We start from the raw sequence: 21473 nt of genomic DNA, 5'->3' as shown, positions 1-21473 counted from the left end.
TCCTCCTAATGTATTTGCTCCTAATTTTCAATCTAGTGCAGTTTTATTTATTACTATTGAAGGGGAAAACAGGCTGCTTCAACACATGGCTGATTTGCTACAGATGGAGTTGGCTAAAATGCTATTACTACAGAATTGCGTAAAAGACCTTCAGAGTTTAGACGCACAACTAGATATAATGGAGCAGAAATGGGATGACACTATTTCTAGAGTCAATTAGAAAAAGGGACATTCCTCTATACAAAATTATTCTCAAGGCCACTCCAGGAACCTTAAACTGGGTTTTACAAACCCCTTTACACAAAATGCCTCAGTCTGGGTGCTATATATACCCCATCCAAGACCTTTTCGGACAGGCACTGCAAGACCCTGTCACATATCCCACCCCCCCCCCCCCCCGTTCGAACCTGTGGGGTCGGACACTACCTGCCCACAATGAGTTCTAGAGAGGGCCTCAGCATTACCCTGCATTTTTCCTGTCCAGTGCTATACCATGAAATTAAGGGACCATCGTGTCAGCCGAGCATTTCTCTCTTTTGCTTGGGACATCAATGTAAGGGGCGAATAGTCTGGTATTAGCTTATATTGCCTGCCAAGAAGGTAGTAGCGTAGGGACTCTAGTGACCACTTAATCGCCAGGCACTCCTGCTCAACAATGCAGTAGTTCCTTTCTGCTAGGGTCAATTTTCTACTAAGGAACACCACCAGGTATTCTTCACTCCCTACAAGATGGGACAGGAGTGCACTCAGTGCAGTGTTTCACTAGAAAGTCAGGGGCCACTCTGCTGACACAAAACTTCCTTCAGAGCTTGAAATGCCCTCTCTGCTTCCGGGGACCACTTTACCCATTACTGACCCTTCCCCTTTCGTTAAGGGGGCTGCCAGGGTGGCAAAATTTGGGATAAACCTTCGGTAGTACCCAATCATCCTGAGGAAGGTCAGTACCTGCTTTTTGGTCACGGGTTGGGGCCAAACTTAAATCCACTGAATCTTATTTAGTAGAGGTTTTAAAAGGCCCCGGCCTATGGCATACCCCAGGTAATGGGCTTCCTCCAAAAGGAGGTCAGTATCCACTAGTCAAATCCAACGTGGAATGTACCTGGCATTGCCTAGCCTCTCTTTAAGATAATCTATCCTGGGCATGGGATAAGCATCAAATTTTGACACCGCATTCAACTTTTGGAAGTCATTACAGAACCGAATGACACCATCTGGCTTCAGAACCAGGACAATGGGGCTGCCCCATTCACTTTTTGACTTCTCAATTATCCCCAGCTCCAAACTTTTTTGCACTTTTTCCTCTACTGCCTGTCTATGGGCTTCAGGATTCCCATATGGCTTTAGGGGGACCCACACCTGGGGATCAGTAATATTGTCGTGCTTCCCGTACACCCTGGCAGATCAGAGAATGCCTCCAGATTCCTCTGCAGAAATTCTTTCACTTCCTGCTTCTGGGATGTTGACATGGACTTGGCCACTCCTACGTCTTGAATGCCTGCCTGGGCTAGGGGAAGGAGGTGAGGGGTAGCAGAAAGGGCCTTTCTATCCTGTCAGGACTAATTAGGTTAACATGGTAAACTTGCTCTTTTTCTTTTTGTCAGGTTGGTAAATTTTATAATTCACCTCACCTACCGTCTCCAATATTTCATATGGCCCTTGCCACTTGGTCAAAAACTTGCTCTCCACTGTGGGGACGAGGACCAAGACACGGTCACCCAGGCTGAAAAAGCGCATGGAGCGTGGCTTCCTATTCACAGGTCTCTTTTGCTATGTCCAAGAGTCCCTAAGGGTGCCTACCATATACCAGCTCCAAGGGTGAAAACCCTGTGGAAGACTTAGGGACTTCTCGAACCACAAACCTTAAATACACAAGCAAACAGTCCCAATCCCTTCCATCCTTTTCCACTACCTTTTTCAGCATACCTTTCAGCATTTTGTTAAACCACTCCACCAGCCCATCTGATTGCGGATGGTACATGGATGTGCGGAGCTCCTTAATACCCAGTAAACGACATTCGTCTTTCATAACTCTGGACATGAAAGGTGTTCCCTAATCAGTTAAGATCCCCTTGGGAATACCGGTGCGTGTAAACATGTGAAAAAGTTTCTTTGGAATGGTTTTAGATGCAATATTTCTTAAAGGAATAACCTCAGGGTAACGGGTAGCATAATCGAGAACCACCAGTATATGGTGTCCTCCGGGGGATCTCACAAGGGGCCCCACGAGGTCCATAATGGTAGCTCAATTATAGGCAAAGCAACTAGAGGACTTTGGTAGTGGGCTGCTAGTGCTGATAACTGGCAATCTGGACAAGACTCACAGTATCTTTTAACCAAAGACACCTAGTCAAAAGAACCTCTGCAGAATTCTTTACTGAGTCTTCTCTGTGGCAAAGTGCCCCCCAGGAGCATGTTTATGGGCTAGATCCAACACCATCGGGCGGAAAGGTTGGGGTACAACAAGTTATTCTACCACTTCTCCCCGTATCCTATCTACCCAATACAACAGCTCATTTGGACTGGCAGACTCCACTAACTACATGCACATATTCCCAGGCCCTGGCCAAGGCGGGATCTTGCAGCTGGGCTGTCCCAAAGTTGTCCCGAGAGACCTCCAAGTCTGGCATGCCTGCCTCCTCTGGAGTCTCCAGGGGCAACTCCATCTCCCCTGCTAAGACCGAGAAAGGGAAAATCTTGGGTTCTGTGGTTACTAGGGATGAGCGAGAATGCATCTGGCATCGAAAATTTCCTCGAACCTCTGATGGTTAAGCGAAATTTTTGTGAACCGATTTTACGAAACCATTGGAAGATCGAGGAAATTATAACAGGAGGATTCACAGGATTTCCCTGGGAATCTTTCTGTTTGCGATCCCCGGGGCACTAGAGGTTAATTAACATTAATGTTAACATTAATGTTAACATTTGGCATTCTCTGGGGCCAGGTCAAAGTAAAGCGTTTTGAGAGTCCCGTCAGGAATTCCGCCACTATACTTGCCCATAAAATACAATTATCCTAAATACTGTTATAATTTGTTTAATGAATAAAGTGTTAAATAAACTTGAACAAATAGATAAAAATATCATAGCCTATAATCAGTTGCAGTCTATTTTAGTTACGTTCCAAGTAAAATCATAATAACAGTACTAAAGTCTTTATGATGGCACAAGTTCCCAGCAAATTATTTGGTAATATTACATGTAGAACATTGGAGGTCTATTTGTGCTTATTCACATCAGTTTACCAGTAAGAGGGGCGCAAATACTTAATAGTAGTTAAAAGTTCCATCTCTGGTAAATCTAATGGTAGGTTCACCACTAAAAGGAGGCCATTTTTGTAGATAAAATCTAAATACTGTACATTTGGTAACCACTATTGGTGTGAACCAATATAATAATGCTTGCAACTCTCTGTAAGGCCCTGGTCCAGCAACTGTACTTACCAGACACAAGAGATGGTGTCTGGGTAATGACTGGCAGAGGACCATGAGCCCACAGATATAGCAGTACCAAGATTCCAACACAGACAAGTCCAGAATACAGAGTAAAAGGTCATACACAGGTAATCAGGCAAAATGTTGCTCCAGGTGGCTCACAGGGACAAATACATCAGACAAATAACACAGTAGCAGCAAGTTACCCTAATCTAATGCTACAACAGGCACTGGTGACTGGGAGTAGGAAGGCTATAAAGTCCCGGCAGGATAGAATCAGGAACTAATCTGTCTCTAAAACCCCCTTCGGTTGTGCACAGCCTCAGTGTGTGATGGGGATGCTGAAAAAATACATTAGGCTGCACAGCTAAATTGAAGCAGGGGCTGCTGCTATTTCTTAGTTCACCTTGCTGCTGCAAATTACATCACTGGACAGAATAGTGTGTTTATTACTGCAATGGCATACAGCACAAGTTGGCTGCACAGGTCAGCAGCTCCTAACACTCTATCAAGGTTTGTTATTCTACTCTTGTCTGCACACTGTGGTCTTTGCATCTTTGGCATCTATTTAGTATCATGTAGCCTCAGCAGGAACACATTTTAATGATGTTGAAAATATTTTCAAATATTGATTAGAGCAAGGTGGGTTGTGGTTAGGTCCATTCACTTTTGCAGATGATCTTTTAGATCTAGCCTCCCCTTGGGAAATCAAATATTTGTAAAGAAGAGAGGAAGAGGGGATTTGTGGCTAAACAGTTTGAATTGTATTTCAATAAAATAATACTAATATAAACATAAAGTGCTGCCCAGGACTCTAAGGCCCTAATCATACAGCTTTTCCATCAAAGCCTGTGTCTTTACTCACAGTTCACCTTAGCCCTCCTTCCAGCTAACCAGCCAAGACAGAGCCACAATAAGGAGCAGGCTGGGAGTTTATATCCCCAGCCTAATTTCCAGGATGCATTACAGCTGAGACAATTACACTTGAATGTCCCCAGTCCTCTTTAGCTCCCCCATCTGGTCAATAAGCTTATTGTCATTCAGCCTGGTACTTCAGCAACCCCTTCAAGTCAAAAGGAAAATTGTCTGATTACACAGAAAAATACTCTGCATATAACCTGTATCTGGGACAAATGTACCTATCATCCTGGATGAAATTCTTCGTTGGCCAGCTGTTAGAATACTAAAATGCTTCAATATGGATAATGTTTCAACCAAGCTTCCCAGGATTTATCAAACTTTCTAAAAGAGTGAGAATTCCATGTTACTGCTTTCTCTTATAGATAATTAGTTGAAAGTTTCTCTGTTATATCTGATATGTTGGGGGATTTATTACTTTACCATGTTTCTTTTATAGTTAATCTGGCAGCAAATAAATCATGATTCACAAACATTCTAAAATTTGGAGGAAATTTGTCAATACCAATGCTCAATAACGCTAGGGTAGGAATCGGCTTATTGGATAATCCGTTATTTTGGATATAAGTGCAAATACTGAAAGCCAAAAACTGGTTAAGCTCTTGCAACTCCAGGACATGTGTACAAATGTGACGATTTCATTGCATTGTCTCCAGCACTTAGGTGAAATATCCTCAGAAAATTTTAACAATTTATAAGGGATTCCGTACCATGACAAGAATATTTTCTGAGAACATTCCCAATGTGCAGTGCATTTAGATGCTTGGAAAATAGAGACAATACCTTTTTGCCATTGTTCAGAAGTAAAATTTAGTTTCAAATCTTTTTACTGAATATAGACTATTGCAGACTTAACCCATAGGTCCTTATCATGTAGAAAATTATAGTAAAAGGAGATTATCTTTTTAAAAATTGTAGGGTTTTGTAAGCGGAACCACAATTTTGTAGGTATACCTACATCAAAAGTCAATGTTTTATTGCAGAAATGGTTAATTTGAGCCAGTTTATATTGATCCATCAATGTAGTAAATGTTGGCAGGTCTGCTACTGTAGTGTAGCCTTTATAATGCCATTCTGATAGATTTAAACAACGTATTACAATATATACAATTTAAGAAGTTCAAATGAATTTAAAGGAAGAGGAGCGTGAAATAAGTTGGGAGTGTTAGGAGGCGCTCTTGGGCCTACAGTCCCAGGTGGTGCCTCACCACAGGAAGGCGCGCTCAGCCCATTCTCCCCAACGGCTGCGCTCCTAGTAGCACATGGGGTTTTAGGATTAGTGTTCTGAGGGTTGCAGCGTCCTTGTTTCCCTTTAGCCGTGGTTTTCCTCTTGGCATCCCCTGCACTGCTGAGGCTGCACAGCTGAGTGTAATTGGGAGCTGTTTTGCAGTTGATTAGCAGAGTGGTTCCAGGACAATCCTATGCTGTCACTGGCTTTCAGTCTTCTTTGCCTGTTATAGCGTTAGCTGGGCTTATCTGTGCTTGAGAGATTTTCATGTGTTTTTCTGTTGCTGATCCTAGCCTGTTCCTGACATTCCACTTACTATACTCAGCCTGGACCAACCTCTGCCTGTGACCTCGACTGTGCCCATTCCTTTGTACCTCGTTTGGTGAACTGTTGTCCTGTGTTTGACTTGTTTTCTGGATTTCCTTGTAATTTCTGTACTGTTTATCTGTGGGCTCCTGATCAACTGCCGGCCCATCCCCAGACACCATCCCCTGCACACTCCTGATATATATATATATATATATATATATATATATATATATATATATATATATGGGAAAGTTCAATTTAAATATATAAGGGGAATATAGCACAATTTAAAATTGTTGGTTTTAAACTTGATACAAATGCTTGTAGGTACACCTGCTCACAAACCCTATGATATTCCTGGGCCTGTATCTTGCCATGCTGCCTGCTGCCTCTGATTGATTGATTGATCTGCACATCTCTTTTTTTAGAGGAGGTATCCACACTGTGCATGTAAAGTGCATGTACATTTTATTATTCAGAAAATATGGTACTATTGCCTGTTAAATGAAATTAGTTCGTTATTGCATTGATAGGTCTCAACATCATTTCCTGAGAAAGCGGACATGTCTGCGAAATGCATTGAAATTCATATTGATGTGAGACTATGCAGTTGTGACAATTTTATCAATAAATTTTGCTGTATGTGAATTGTGTGACATTTTTATATATATTTTTAAATTGCTGAAAAAAAAATTATGTTTTTTCATTTTTTAATATGAGTGCCTAAAAAGTCCCTTGTTCTAAATTGTGATGTTCTGAATGGTAACTGGTATGTCTTTAATTAGCACTTCACTTCAGATGCCCCCTTCCCCCCATATTGCAAAACAAGCTATTAAAAATTTGTCAGTGCACACAACCTTGTGTAAACCTTGTATAGGTTTTCTCATGATGGATCTGGAGTCCATTGGAATGAACACCCAAGGCTGTCTAAGTTTGCCCTCTACTGGCAGCATTATTTTCATTACAGGCAAGTGAAAGACATGCCTGATCTGCTAAGCATGCCATTATTTCCATAAAAGTACTTCATAACTTCCAATAAAAAAAAGATAATAACTGTGTACTGACGTAACATAGGAAGACTTTTAACAACAAGGATTCAAAAAAATGTAAAAATCTTGGCTAGGACACTTTGCCTTACTTTTCTCGTGTTTGCTGGGTTTTCTCTAGGCATTCCGGTTTCCTCCCACATGCCAAAAACTTGCAATTAGGTTAACTGGCTTCCCCTCAAAAATTGGCCTTAGATTGTATTAATGACATAAAACTATGGTAGAGACATTAGATTGTCAGTTCATCTGGGGGACAGCTAGTAATATGACTACAGACTTTGTAAAGGGTTATGTAGTATGTCGGTGCTGTATAAACACTATACTACTAAAATACTGTATAAAGATCATAATCTTCTGCTTGCATAAAAGAACAGAAGACTGAGCAAGTAGTAGTGGCCATGCACAAGTAAGCTCCTAACAACTTACAAACTCTAGCAGTAAGTTAGGCTTTTAAAAAGGACTATTCTCAAGAGTTCATATATTTTATTGTCTTGGTTATTATAGGTCTTAATACACTTTATTGAGTTGCTATATATTGCTTTTACTGTATATAGTTTGCATTATTATTCTGGTTGCTGGTCTTGGGAAGATATCGAGGTCTTTGCCTAAAAACCAGATCTTGTATATATTACCAGCTGTAGATATTTCAAAAGATTATATATATTATGAAACACCCTGCAACTGCACCAAATTTTTCTGATACCAGCAATTCTCCTAAGGTGTACACATTTTTTTTATTAACCCTATCTCATTTTGATTATAAAACAACTATTGGAGTGTTTTGGAGTGTTACCAGGTGGTGCAGGTCGAACTCAGCTGGTCTTAATTAAACCTATTGATGCTGGCATTGATAATTATATGCCAAATGCAACTACTTTACAATCCTAATAAACTGATCTCACAAGCAAATACTGTGGGGATAATGTACTGAGCCAGAAGAGAGAGGCTGTAAAGTGGGTGAAAAAAGGTCTGTGTAATTAATTACTTCTATTGCATGAATATATATATTCATTATGGACATTCTAGATAATAGGGTTCTAGTTGTGTAAAAAGACTTATTTCTGATAACTACAGTAATTATTTTGCTAAAGTTTTTTTTTTTTTTAACAAAAAGTACAACCGTCACATCATTATAAAAAAACTTCTTCACCTATTGTACAATATTATTGCCAGTCAGTACACTCTTTTAGTTATAAACCATGTAGGATATTGAAATTTCAATTTCAACAATTCTCCATATAAAATTTGTAAGGAAGTTCTGATGTCGTAAACTAGCGGGGAACGAGTATATATCCACAATGCCATAATAGCTCTTCTTTGTCACACTTACCTGTTCCTCACTAAAGCACAGGCATCACTCTCCTGCGCATGCGGGCAGTTCTGATGCTGGGCGGGCCTCTTTTTCCAAGCTTTATCAACTCTGTCCATGCCGCTGGCCAATCAGAAAATAGCCTCTTGATCAGCCCTGGCTATTTAGCTAGCTCACAGACTGCATTTTGTGTTCATGCAACAAGTCTTCACTAATTGTCTCGAGCTCCCTAGCTCTGTGATCTAGTTCCTGTTCACCTCCTGCTTAATCCATTGTTTCCTGTGTCCAGCTCCTGCGTTAACCCCTCATTGTCCAATCTGTTGGTTTGCACCCAACTTCCCTGTGCTGTTCCAGTGTTTCTGTCTGTCTGTGGATATCCTTGCATCACCTGTACCTCCTGTTGCTGCCAGTGTCTCCTGTGTTCCCTGTGCCTGCAAGTGGCCTTTGTGTCAGTGCAGTCTGTCTCCTGGATTTCTGGCTTTTAAACCCCTGGTGTGTGACCTGACCTCTCTTGCTTGCTGCCTGCCTCAGCTTCCCTTGACTATCCTTCTGCGTTGTGATTTGGTACCGTGCTTCGCCCACCTTGGTGTGCCCAAGGACAGCAACCTGGCAGTAACCAGCGGCACAACATTCTTACCATCAGAGACTCTGGATGAAACCTGGTTATTGCTTAGACTCTGTGCCATGGCCCTTCTCAGGGCTTACACCACCTCCATGCAAGCTATAGCACATCTTAGTGGTCCTGTCTCTCTGTGCATGACATTCTTACTGCTAGCAAACATATGCTGACCAATCTTCTAGTTCCACTGGTTAGAACTACAGGCATTGTATCTTCCCAATTACCAAAGATACATAAAAATGGATCAAGAAGGATTGTGCAAACCATAATCCTTGCAATAAATCTAATAACACATTGCCAATACAAAGAAATTAATGGACAAGACCACAAATGATGTTTAAGAGAAGGCTTACGGCCCTTACATTTATGGCAACTCGTCACTTGGGGCAATTCACTTGAAGACTGTGAATAAAAACTTTGTATGCCCTATGCATCAGTTTAAATTGGGTTTCCCTCCAATTTTCATTAGTCATGCATTTACGAACTGATAAATACCCAGACAGTATTTTCTCCACTGCATAGAATAAGGAAAATATTTGGCCCATTGTTTTATATTGGTATCTTCCAAAGATGTTAAATAAAAACATTGGTGAAATGAGTAAACCGCAGATATAGAGGGTACCGGTAAAGAAAGTAGTATATCAAACACTTTAGAGTGAAATGTACCCAAATAATCAGTAACCAAAGACTTCCCATGTTGATGTATCTGCGTAACATAAATAGGGTGTACTGACCAGTAGGCAAAGAGTATTTATTTTTCAAAATCAGTGGGGGCAATATCCCAGAAAAACCTGGTTTGAGCGAATCTCCCACCATACATAGACCCTTAGTTTCCCATACGTGAAATGCCTTATGAACTTGTCCCTGTGGATATTCTGGATTGCCTTCGGCAAATATCTTGCAAATGAAATTGGGAGCTTCAATCTTTTCCAAATAACCTTCTAGGCTAGAATTGTATCTCTAATCAGCATATTATGTTTTAAAGAGCCCAGTAGTTTAGCTATTTAATATGAATTAAGGCTTTAGGATCCCAAGAATAAACTATCGCTTTTTCCAGAGTGTAATTAGAGTAGGTAGAGGTACCTTTTAACCGCCATTTTGGAGCAAATTTTGTTAGTTTATATTTATGACATTTCCTTGCTACTAGTTATTCCACGGTCACCTGTTAATGTAATATAACAAAGTGGGGAAAGCATCTTTTAGAATTTCATCAATGTGTGGAAATTTTGAAAACAGGGTTGTACACACAGCGCCACATTTTTTTTAGCACACATATATCTAGACTCTCAAAGATCAGGCCTCAGAGATGCTGTAGGGAGAAATTGGAGGTAGTAGGAAGAAGAGTAGGCAGTGTAGCAAGTTGTTGATTATTATAACTTATTTGATTGGCCTGAAACAGTGTATCTAGGGAGAATACTGCTTACAAGGCCACTGCTGTAATGTGTATTTATGTCTACTTGTCACTAGGGGGCAGTATGGGACTATAGTTTCCATACAGAGGGAAGTCAGCTGACTGCTCAATCCTCTGACAGGACAGAATGATCAAAGCATTCCAAGCATTAACAGCATTCTGAGTAAACCGACTGGGGCTTATTTGCACTGCTTATCTCACACGAGATAACTCGGCTGGGGCAGACAAAAGGTTAACCAATCAATCATGTGTCTAGAGAGACACACCAAATTGTACAATCAGATATTAAGCAGATTCAACCCACCCTAAATTAATGGAAGATATAGCTTACGAGCCGAAATGTGAGTATGGATGCCTTTCCATAAAAATTGTATAAATGCTCTATTTAGCAAGTTGACATCAACGTGTTTTAACAATAATGGGATAGTTTGCAACAGATACAATAGTTTAGAAAAAGACATCATTTTAATAGGTTTCTTCCTATAAATGACATGGGTAGATGTTTCCACATTTTCAATTCTTTCAGTTTTTTTTGTATAAGTGGTGGGTAGTTTAAAGTGTATATAGAAGATGGCATAGTGCCCACCACCTTAATTCCCAAATATAAAAAATGTTGTTTGGCTATTGCAAAAGGAGTCAAACTCAACCAGCTACGTTGTTTAATTGAGGTTATCGTCAGTATTTACCTTTTATCAAAATTTGTTTGAAGACCCGAAACTTCACTAAATTGTAAAAAAAAATCACGCAAACAAGGAAGGTCTATGTCCAGCCTTGAAGTAAACACCAATAAATAATCTGCAAAAAATGCAGAACGGATCTCTTGGGTATGAAAGCGCACACCATGTAAATTTTTGGTATTTTCAATAACTCGTACTAATGGTTCCAAAGCAAGATTAAAAAGAAGCGGCGACAACAGGCATCCCTGTCGAGTAACCCTTTCCAATGAGATGGTGTTAGATAAAAAACCAGGAATACTAACTCACGCAATAGGGGATTTGTACATTTCCACCAACAGTTGGTAGTAAGGCACTCTCAGTCCTATGTGATTAAGCACTTTAAAAAGCCTTTGCAGATTTACGCTATGAAAGGCCTTTTCTGCGTCCATGCCCACCATCCCTACATCTTCCGTAGAGTGTAACTTAGAATATTCCAATACGGCCAGAACCTTCCTGATATTTGTAACTGCTGATCTTCCTTTGACAAAGCCCACTTGCACCGGAGATATTATTTGTGGGGGAATCTTGGCCAATCTATCCACCATAATTTTAGATAGATGTGTTTTCCCGAAAATAAGACCTACCCCGAAAGTAAGCCCTAGCATGCTAATCATGCAAGGGTGAAATTTAAGCCCTCCCCCTAAAGTAAGCCCTATTGGCTTCTTCAGAGGGTGCGGTCAGTAGTACGCGGAGGGATACCAAGAGGAAGGAGAGAGCAGAGAGAGAGCAGAAGATTTTCAAATCACTGGAGGAGGGGATGAAGAAATCGCAGGGTAATGAACCTAGGGTACTTTGGTGAGACACTACAACTAATAAGAGGTTGGTGGATTCTCTTTTCAAAGGGTCCTTGCTAGTATTTCATTCATTAGCAGCAATGCATATTTATTGATTGATTTGTTTTTTTTTGCTTTTACTTACTTTTTTTTATACTGGTTACCGTTTGTGGTCAACAAAGCTTTGGAAGTTTTGTTTCTGTGTCTGCATGTTGCTCTGAGTCATATGTTAATTGTCAGCACATTTTCTTGTTATGTTGCACTTGTTTGCTTATGTATATATATACCTATTGGTAAATATAACCATTATATATAGTTTTGTAAATACAGATTTTTGTACATTAATAAATACAGATGTTTGTACATGAATATAGATTTTTTGTGCATGAGAAAAATAAAACATCTCCTGAAAATAGGCCCTATTTTCAGAGGTAAAATAAATATAAGACCCTGTCTTATTTTTGGGGAAACACGGTAATATTTTGGCATCAATATTTATTAAAAAAATAGGTCTGTAGGATTTCAGATATCTGGGATCTCTGTCTTTTTTAGGAAACGCCTTTATATATGACTCCCTTCCAGTCAGAAAATAATGGTTCCCTTGCCACATATCTGCATACAACTGTTCCGAGACAGGGGAAACTTCCTCTCTAAGCATTTTATAAAATTCAATGATATACCCATCTGGGCCTGGCGCCTTTCCCATGGCCATTTAACCTATACCTGACCTTATTTCCACAATAGTAATTGACGAGTTCAAATATTCTATCTGTGCCGGTTCTAAAGTGAGAATGGCACTATCTTCCAACAATTTATTGCAAACAACCTCGTCAGAGTATGTAGTTGTACACAGTGTTTGGTAATAGCAGGCAAACGCCTCTACCACTTGTTTGTGGTGTGACACCAGATCACCATCTTTTGTAAATATTGAGCACGGCATTTTATGAGCCACAAAAGGTTTAACTTAGTTTGCCATCATTTTCCCAGATCTTTTTCGATATTTATAATATTTCAAACCTAAAAATGTATATTTATACTGTTCATGTTTGATTAGCCAATGGTCAATCTGGTGTTTAGTTTCCTGCCATTTCTATTTCTATTTTCAGCAGTTGGATTAGAATTAAGGTGACTTTGAGCAATTCTCAAATAATTCAAAGATTTCAAATATTGAGAATGTGTTTTATGTTTCCTACTTGCTGTAATAGCTAAAATTTCACCCCTCAAAAATGCTTTACCTGCTTCCCAAAATAAAATAGGATCAGTCACATGGGCAGAATTAGTGGTTGTGTATTCCAGCCATGCCGCTTGACCAGTAGCCTGAAATTCCGAATCCTGGTGTAAATAAGTAGGGATAGGCGTCTCCTCTAGGAAATGCATCATGGACATATAAAGATATTGGCGAATGAGAGACCACCATTGGGTGAATATCAGGCAAATCAATGTAAGGCAATAAAGACTAAACAGGTAATTCAACCTTGCTTGTGAAGCGGGGACATTGGAATAAAAAGTAAAATGCCTTTCTATCCGAAACTTCTGTCTCCATACATCCTGCAATTGCATAGCATGAACAAAATCATATAAATACATGGGTTGGTGCGGCGCCTTTCATGAGTTTGAGTTAAAAAAATGGTGGGGTAACTTTCTATCTTCATCAATATGCATTACCATGTTAAAATCTCCTCCCACTATCTTACAGGGACTAAGATCTTTCATAATCCTTACGGATAGATTTTGATATAAAGAGAGTGCAGGGGAGTTTGGGGCATACACATTGTATAAAAATACTGATTATCATATAGCTGCAATTCAATAGTAACTATTTTCCTCTCACAATCATAGGATGAAAAAAACTTTTCCTGGATCATTTTTGTGTGTCAGAATTAATACACCTGCCTTACTTCCTACAGCTGGAGATCCAAATACCTCACCCACCCATAATGTTCGCATTCTGTGAAAATCATCTGTACTTAAATGTGTCTCCTGAAGTAACGCAATATCAGCTTTAAACCTCTTTAACTGAGGCAACATCTGCATTCGCTTATTAGGGGACCTCAGCCCCTTCACATTCCAAGAAACTATCCTCATCGACAGATAACAAATATATAGCACATCAACTTGCACTTGGACAATGACAAAGAAATCCACTCGCATTTCACATTGATACCCACTTATCTAATAGGCATCAGTAAGGTCAAGTGGGTCCTCCTCCACAAATGGGGGGAGGAGCCACATGAAACCTCATTAACATGTACAATCAGGGTCATTAAGCTTTGAGTATGTTGAGACAAATATAATTCAAACCTTTGTAAAAGAAAAAAATAAATACAAAACATGCTGCTGAAAACACTGACAACAAAATAAAACATCAAATACTGTAATTTCCACATAAGGATGGACCTTCCTTTTTTCCTCAAGTAGTAGCTTTCCAATTAACAGAAAAAAAAAAGACAAAAACATATTGTGTACAAGGCTCAAACCTTGAGGCTAGTAAAATATATATATGCAGTGTTCTCCCCAGAAATTTTTTTCAGCCGGGTGGTAGGAAGCTGTAGCCGGGTGGTAAAAAAGGGGGTGTGGCAAAACACGGCAAATTTAGTGCTCCCAGTTGTTTATGCCATGAGTATCTAGTAACCTCTTATTGTTTCAGTGTTCTACCTTCTCCCAATTATTTGTTACAACTTTGTAATGCTGCCCCGTTAGTATATCCAATTTTTCTATTCTATGTATTTTGCCACAACTGTCCTATGCCGTGTATTGTGACCCAACTTACTAAGTTTTAAGAGTGTAGTCCTTTGTAGTAGTGTAATAGTATAATGAATGTGGTGTAACAAGTTAGGCTTAGCTCATATTAGCAGCAAAAAACATTTACCCCTTCTAAGTGACGTCTGGCAACTGCTAGGCACCTAGGATTGGTAACAGGCAGTAAAGCTACATACACACTTCCAATTATTATCGTTGGAAAACGAACGACGAACGTTCATGCACGATATATACGAACGATCGTATAGCACCGATCCTGCACATAGAGTTAACGTCACGATCGTTCATAGATATTGTACACACAATAGATACGATCGTTTGAGCGATAGAGGAACTATGTGCACGACAGTAAAGTGAACGGACGTTCGTTCATCACGCATGCTCTGAACATGGACGATCAACGAACGACCGTACACACGAACGATGTTCAACGATCGTCGTCCAATCCGATCCGTCGGTCCGGTCGTTCGTTTCCAGCGACTTTCCTCGTTCGTCGGCGTCGTTGGTTACTTTTTTACCAACGATTTTTTGCCCAATCGATCGTTCGTCGTTCGATTGGAACGATAAAAATTGGAAGTGTGTACGCACCTTAAGTGCTAGGCACCTAGGATTGGTAACAGGCAGTAAGTGCTAGGCACCAGGATTGGTAACAGGCGGTAGGTGCTAGGCACCTAGGATTGGTAACAGGCCATACGTGCTGGGCACCTAGGATTGGTAACAGGCCATAAGTGCTAGGCCCCTAGGATTGATAACAGGCGGTAAGTTCTAGGCACCTAGGGTTGGCAACAGGCCATAAGTGCTGGGCACCTAGGATTGGTAACAGGCCATAAGTGCTGGCCACCTAGGATTGGTAACAGGCCATAAGTGCTGGGCACCTAGGATTGGTAACAGGCCATAAGTGCTAGGCCCCTAGGATTGATAACAGGCGCTAAGTTCTAGGCCCCTAGGATTGGTAACAGGCAGTAAATTCTAGGCACCTAGGATTGGTAACAGACGGTAAGTGCTGGGCACCTAGGATTGGTAACAGGCAGTAAGTTCTAGGCATCTAGGATTGGTAACAGGCGGTAAGTGCTGGGCTTTTTCAGAGCTAGAGGTTTTTTAAGCAGCAGTGGTTCCTGGCATGAGGAATGGACAAATGTAACCTTACTGCCAGTGTGAATTCAGCCTAACTTCAGATGTGCTCCTGTGTCTATATTAAGGTAAAGTGAACTTTTGTGAAAACATTTTTTTTTCCACTTGATTCTTTTACAAAATTAGCCCAGCAGGCCCATGCTGGCTCAGCTTCCACCTTTTCTCTGATGCTCACTTGTACGTCCAATGCTGCCTTGCACTGCGCATGCATGAGATTGAACACTTTTTTTTTTTACATTATAAGAAAGCCTCTAAAGGTGCATGTACACAAGGAGCAGTGCAGAGCCTCTTGGGATATGTGACACAAATATCCCAGGAGGCTGCAGATTTCCTTTTCGGTCTTTACCGAAATGGAAGTGAAGACTGAAGGGGGGAGGTCCTCTCCACAAAAGTGTAAAGACAAAAAACGCACATTTTTCCATTACATAACAGAGAAAGTCACTCTTTAATATAATGTTAAAAATGTGGCGATGCTTTAATAGCATCATGCATGTGATATCAGATGGGGACAAGACAGACCTCCAGAATATGGACAGTGATGAGTGACCCCCTCTCATCACTGTTTATATTCTATATAAAAACACTGTCTGTGAAGTTTGTCCGCAGTGTGTAATGATGTCATCGGCAGCGCAGTGTGATAGCAATGTGAGTGTAAAAGCTGCTTGTCATATTCTACAGCCTAACAACTCGCTGTGTTCAAACCTTCAGATCTCCTAAACCGTTGGTTATATTAACTTGACATTTTTAAGGTACGCGTGGAGGCATAGGAAACTGAAACTGTAGGTGCAAGTGGGGGACACTTGTGGCTAAACCTTCTTAAAATGTAATTACTATGGCATTATGAGAACATAAATCTCTACCTAGCAAAATGTGCTGCCTGCTCTGTTACACATATCTGTCTGCATCTTACCTCAAACCCCAATTTCTCCAAAATTAGGAGGTGCAGGGAAACAAAAATATAGGTGGAAGTGGGAGACACGTGTGGCTATTACCTTTCATCACCATGGCATCATTACAACATTAAAAAAAAAAAACTGTCCATTAAAATGCACTTTCTTGTTAAACATGACTGTAACCTTCCTGTACCTCAACCTCAATAAAATGTAGTGGTCAGAGTTCATTTTCTAATGATGCCATAGTGATGAAGTTTTAGGGGATGTTAGTCACAGATGTTCCCCACTTGTACCTATGTTTTTGGTTTCTTACAGTGGAGCCCTGGAGTCCCCAATTTGCACTTTTAATTTAGGACTCCTAGTTGCACTTTCCTCTGAAACAGCAACCCCAAAGTTCAATTTTCATAACATTTTACATTTGTGACCCCCATATCTTGAAATTTTTTAAAGCTGGAGGGCTGAAATTGTAATAACTAGTATTTATGAGGGTCCCCTGTACACCCTGAAAATTACAGGTCATTGTGACATACAGTTTAGGAGATATGGAGGTTTGTACACACAGAGCTGTGAGGATGCAGAATTCACACGCAGAGCTAGAGGTGGATACATTTCACAGGCAGAGCTCCTGCTATGAGATGGGGGCGGGGCTGCCTGTGTATCCTTCACTGTGTGTGCTCACCTCTCATTGGCAGCAGCAATCCTCTGAACGGATGGCACAGAGCACAGAGCAGCCTCATTGAGATCCGTGCATCCGAGGATGAGAGCTGCCGAGAGCTGGGCGGGGTATTCAAATCAGCCGGGCGGAGCAACCGGCTAAAAACCTCTGGGGAGAACTATGTATACGTAAGATTTTAGTGGTGTCCCTCATATATATAGACAGAGTCACTCTATCAAAAATATTTCTTTAACCAAAATTAAAGCTAAAGCCTTGACTGTAATTAATTACTTTTTATTAATTCACCCGCCGACTGTGCATCACTTATTTCTCTCACTAAATGTACAGGAGAATGAAAAGTAAAGTTCCTAGCAGTCACTTATGTAACTTAATTTATTTTTCACTTGCTTATTCCTGTCTGGCCGAAAATATTGCTTCAAAGGAGGGGCCCTTTTAGTGGTGGTTTTATTCATGATGCGTTTCAATTTCAATGGAGGTATGCTTTTTTCTGATGTCGAATCTTTTGGCGAATGCACCAGGACTGGCGGGGAAGATGGTCTTGACGATGAACCAGGAATATGTTCCTGCAGAAATTGTTCAGCTTCTTGCGCTGATGTGAAAGAGTGACTTTGTCCCTCCAAGTGAAGCAAACTTTATGCTTGAAAAGTTACGAACATACTTCATGAAATTTTTTGCGTTTGCGTGTAACTTCTTCAGAATAGTCCTCAAATATGAGAACAAAATGATCATCCGGAGGAAGGCGGCATTGATGTCTAAAGGTCTGTAAAATTTTAGTTTTATGTTTGTAATCAACCATGACCATCACCATGACCGGGGCCTCGATTAATCTTTTTGAGGGGCCCCCAAACAATGTCCCCTTTCAACTTTGCATTTCTGATCCAGACCCAAAAGTGAAGGTATAGTACTAGCACATATGTCCAGCAATTGTGAGGGTTTTACTGACTCAGGTATTCCTATCATGCAAAGGTTATTTCTGTGTGCTCTGTTTTCTAGATCATCAGTTTTCTCTGCCATTGTGGTGGATTTGGTTTCTAAAGTAGATAATTGAACTTTTGCAGCAAATAAATCATCTTCCAATTCAGAAATCCTGGCCTCTGCATTGGTGATTTTAGTGACATGTGTTTGGATTTCCTGACAGATTGCTTGCAGCCCCTTTCCCATAGCTTTATCAATTGCCGTTTGTACAGTGGGTGAAAGAAGTGCTGCAACTGCTTGTGCAATATTAAAGTGCTCAGCAGAAGAAGATACAGGTTCCTCACCTGACTGTAAAGCATCGGGGAGTAAGTCATAGAGTGAGTCCCTCTTGTCTTCTTGACTGGTGGCCATCTTGTCTGCAACAGCGATGTCTCAGTCCCTTCTGCGTGTGGAATGTATGGAATGCGGAGTCTGCGATCTGGTCAGGAATCGATCCTTCTTGGGTCCTGGCTATCTGCCAGTGCCTCCAGTTCAACTTTCAGCGGAAGCGGGTGAGGTACAGAGCGATATTTCCCTTCAGTGGGTGATGGAGCCTGGGTGAGCCGCTGTCTTACATGAGGCACCAGAACCGGAAGCTTGGTAAAGTTTTATATTTCTCTACAGCAATTTAAAAGTGTAACAACCTCTGTCTGAATTATACCAGTTAAGTAAACAAAATAGTGCCCCATCAATTGCAAACTGCTGTTTTTTTTTACCTAGGTAGTAGAACAACCATTTATACATACAGTCACACCTATGAAGGCACCCCAGTTGCTAAATATATCTTTCTGGTTGTTTTTGTGTGTGTTGTAACAAGTTGTTTGCTTTGATAACTCAATTCTCCAGCAACAAGATTGATATACAAAGTACTTCCTAACTGGCTTAAAAACTGCAAAATTATGCCTTCCAGCAAGGAAAAGCAACGGGAGGAGACTTCACTGAAACATTTTAGAAGCAAATAAAATGCTCACTTCATGCCTAGGGCACCATGCATGGGACTATGGGCCTGATTTATGAAAGCTCTCCAAGGCTGGAGAGAAAACACTTTCAAAAGTGAATCTGGTTGATCCAGAAAACATGGAATGGATTTTTAAAAATATTTTGCTATTTGCTAGTAAACGTTTTGAACCCTGGACCAGATCCATTCCAGGTTTGCTGGATCACCCAGCTTCACTTCTGAAAGTGTATTCTCTCCAGCCTTGGAGAGCTGTCATAAATCAGGGCCTATGTGTCTGGAGGGATGATGTCACAAATGAGTGAAAATGTACGATCAATGTTTTCCTGAAATAAAGGAAGATGCAAAAATGTGGCCTGAGGTTGTGTTCCTTGAGGCTAGAAACCTGCACCTGGGCTGCAGTAAACTCCTTAAGCAATGCATACTTTGCCTTATACTGCACACTTACACAGCCAAGACTTATTTCAATAAAAGTTTTTCGTGAGTACTTACTGTATATTTTTCCAGTCCAGTAGCCCCAGCATTTCCAACAAATATTCCAGAGGTGGCTTCAAATGTCAGTGGTTCTGCTGACCTTTGGAAAGGAATCCTAATGTATTCTTCACAATCCATATACAGAACAATTTCATATCTGACAACAGTCACTGTAATGCGATTCCATTTGTTTATCATTACAGGTAATTTAAAAGATGCAGCTTCTCTAGAAATATACGAACCTGGCTCTGTGTAATATATAATTATCCTCTGTGTACCATCTTCAACTGATGAAAGTCTAAGGCCCAAATAAATGATCTTCTGAAATGCATCAGTTACAGCAAACAAAACACCTCCATCTTTGCTATTAGGCCTAAAAGTAGCAATAATGGCAAAGTCTCGAAAGAATGGCTGTGGAATAAAAGTTCGTGTGAGGCGGCCAATATTAGCATCGGGACCAAAACTGTAAGCTGGAAATCCTTCATACCCAGTTATAAAAGACACGGAAGGAGGAAGAGGTACTCCAATTAGTTCTAAGAGGTCAAGATGTCCTCTATTGCCACGGTCTGTAAAACAAACAAATCAATAATATTGTCAGATGTTGCTACAATTACATTGCTTAAGCAGACACTAACTGACAGTGTTTCCTCACCACCAAGGTGAAACCTACTAATCTATACTCCCTTCCTGTAGGAGTCTACTCTTTGGAAGCTTTGGAACTTACACAAGTGGATGACATCAATTCTTACTTTCTTTATCTCCATATCATAGTGCCTGGGCCCATCGATTAGCTGCTAAGGTCCAGGTCACATAGATAAGCTCACATGCTCTTCCATACCTGGAAACCCTAAAATAATATAAAAACAATATAACAAAGGTTTCATTGAAACAGGCATCTGGTGAATTATTGGAGTGTTGTGAATGATACCGTGTGCGTAAGAGAGATGGGCCAGTACTACCAAAAGACACTCACTTTTTTCCTGAATTGGTAAAATGTCACTTTTTTTTTTTTTTTTCTAATTCTCTGCCCCTGGTATTCTATTATTTTTTAAATAATATGTCTCTGTTCATTATTGGGAAGCCCAAAAGGCTACAATTAGTAATGAATTTATTAAAATTGCTTCCAAAATTAAAAAGACAATTATTCCAGAAAAGCGTACGTACTATCTAGATTGTACAGTATGAAAACTTGGATAGCCTTTCTGCAGGAAACACACTTTAAAGAGGGACATATGTCTACCTTACGCAACTGACGATATCCCGTTGGGTACTATTCTTGTGCAACAGATGTTAAAAAGAGAGGGGTGCGATTTCATCCTCCCTTCCCTGGAAACTGAGTGACCTATATAAGGACGGTGAGGGCCGCTATTTATGTGTAAAAGGGTTGGTAGGAGAGCAAGTGGTTATCCTGGCCACTAACTATATGCCCTCAACTAATCAGGAATCCTTTTTAAATACAACTCTTGAGCATCTTGAGGACTTCAGAGAGGGTACTCTGGTGTTAGGAGGGGGATTTTATTTTTTACTCCGGAACCATTTTTGGATTCAACCAAGGATGGTTCAGGTGGAATACCAAGTGGTGGGTAAAAGACTCAAAAAGGGCTTACTCCATCATCAAATGCTAGATGTTTGGCATATTCTTAATCCCAGCAAAAAGGACTACACATTTTTCTGCCACCCTCACCAGACATATTTCAGAGTCGATCATTTCAGGATTCGCCAAGCTGACCTACACAGAGTTAAAGGGTGTACGATAGGAGAAATAATTCCAGTTTTGCAGGGCAAAGGGAGCGTACGTTTGTTCCATTCATTGTAGATCAGAAAGGGTCTAAGAGATACCAGGTCTGGGCAGAGTTTAAAAAATATTATA

The 21473-nt window shown here is 40.5% G+C and overlaps 1 protein-coding gene across 4 annotated transcripts in view; it reads right to left on the bottom strand.

Moving 5' to 3' along the window:
- The window catches only part of COL15A1 (collagen type XV alpha 1 chain), a 493232-nt gene that overhangs the window by 418983 nt on the left and 52776 nt on the right, over window positions 1-21473 (bottom strand). For all 4 annotated transcript variants that reach the window (XM_072411944.1, XM_072411942.1, XM_072411943.1 and 1 more), the window contains exon 3: window positions 19622-20169. In XM_072411944.1, the coding sequence (XP_072268045.1) occupies window positions 19622-20169 (548 nt within the window). The remainder of the gene's footprint in view (window positions 1-19621; window positions 20170-21473) is intronic.

The sequence above is a fragment of the Pyxicephalus adspersus genome, chromosome 5 (genome assembly GCF_032062135.1).
Source record: "Pyxicephalus adspersus chromosome 5, UCB_Pads_2.0, whole genome shotgun sequence".
Taxonomy (NCBI): Eukaryota; Metazoa; Chordata; class Amphibia; order Anura; family Pyxicephalidae; genus Pyxicephalus; species Pyxicephalus adspersus.
This window is presented reverse-complemented; position numbering and strand designations above follow the sequence as displayed.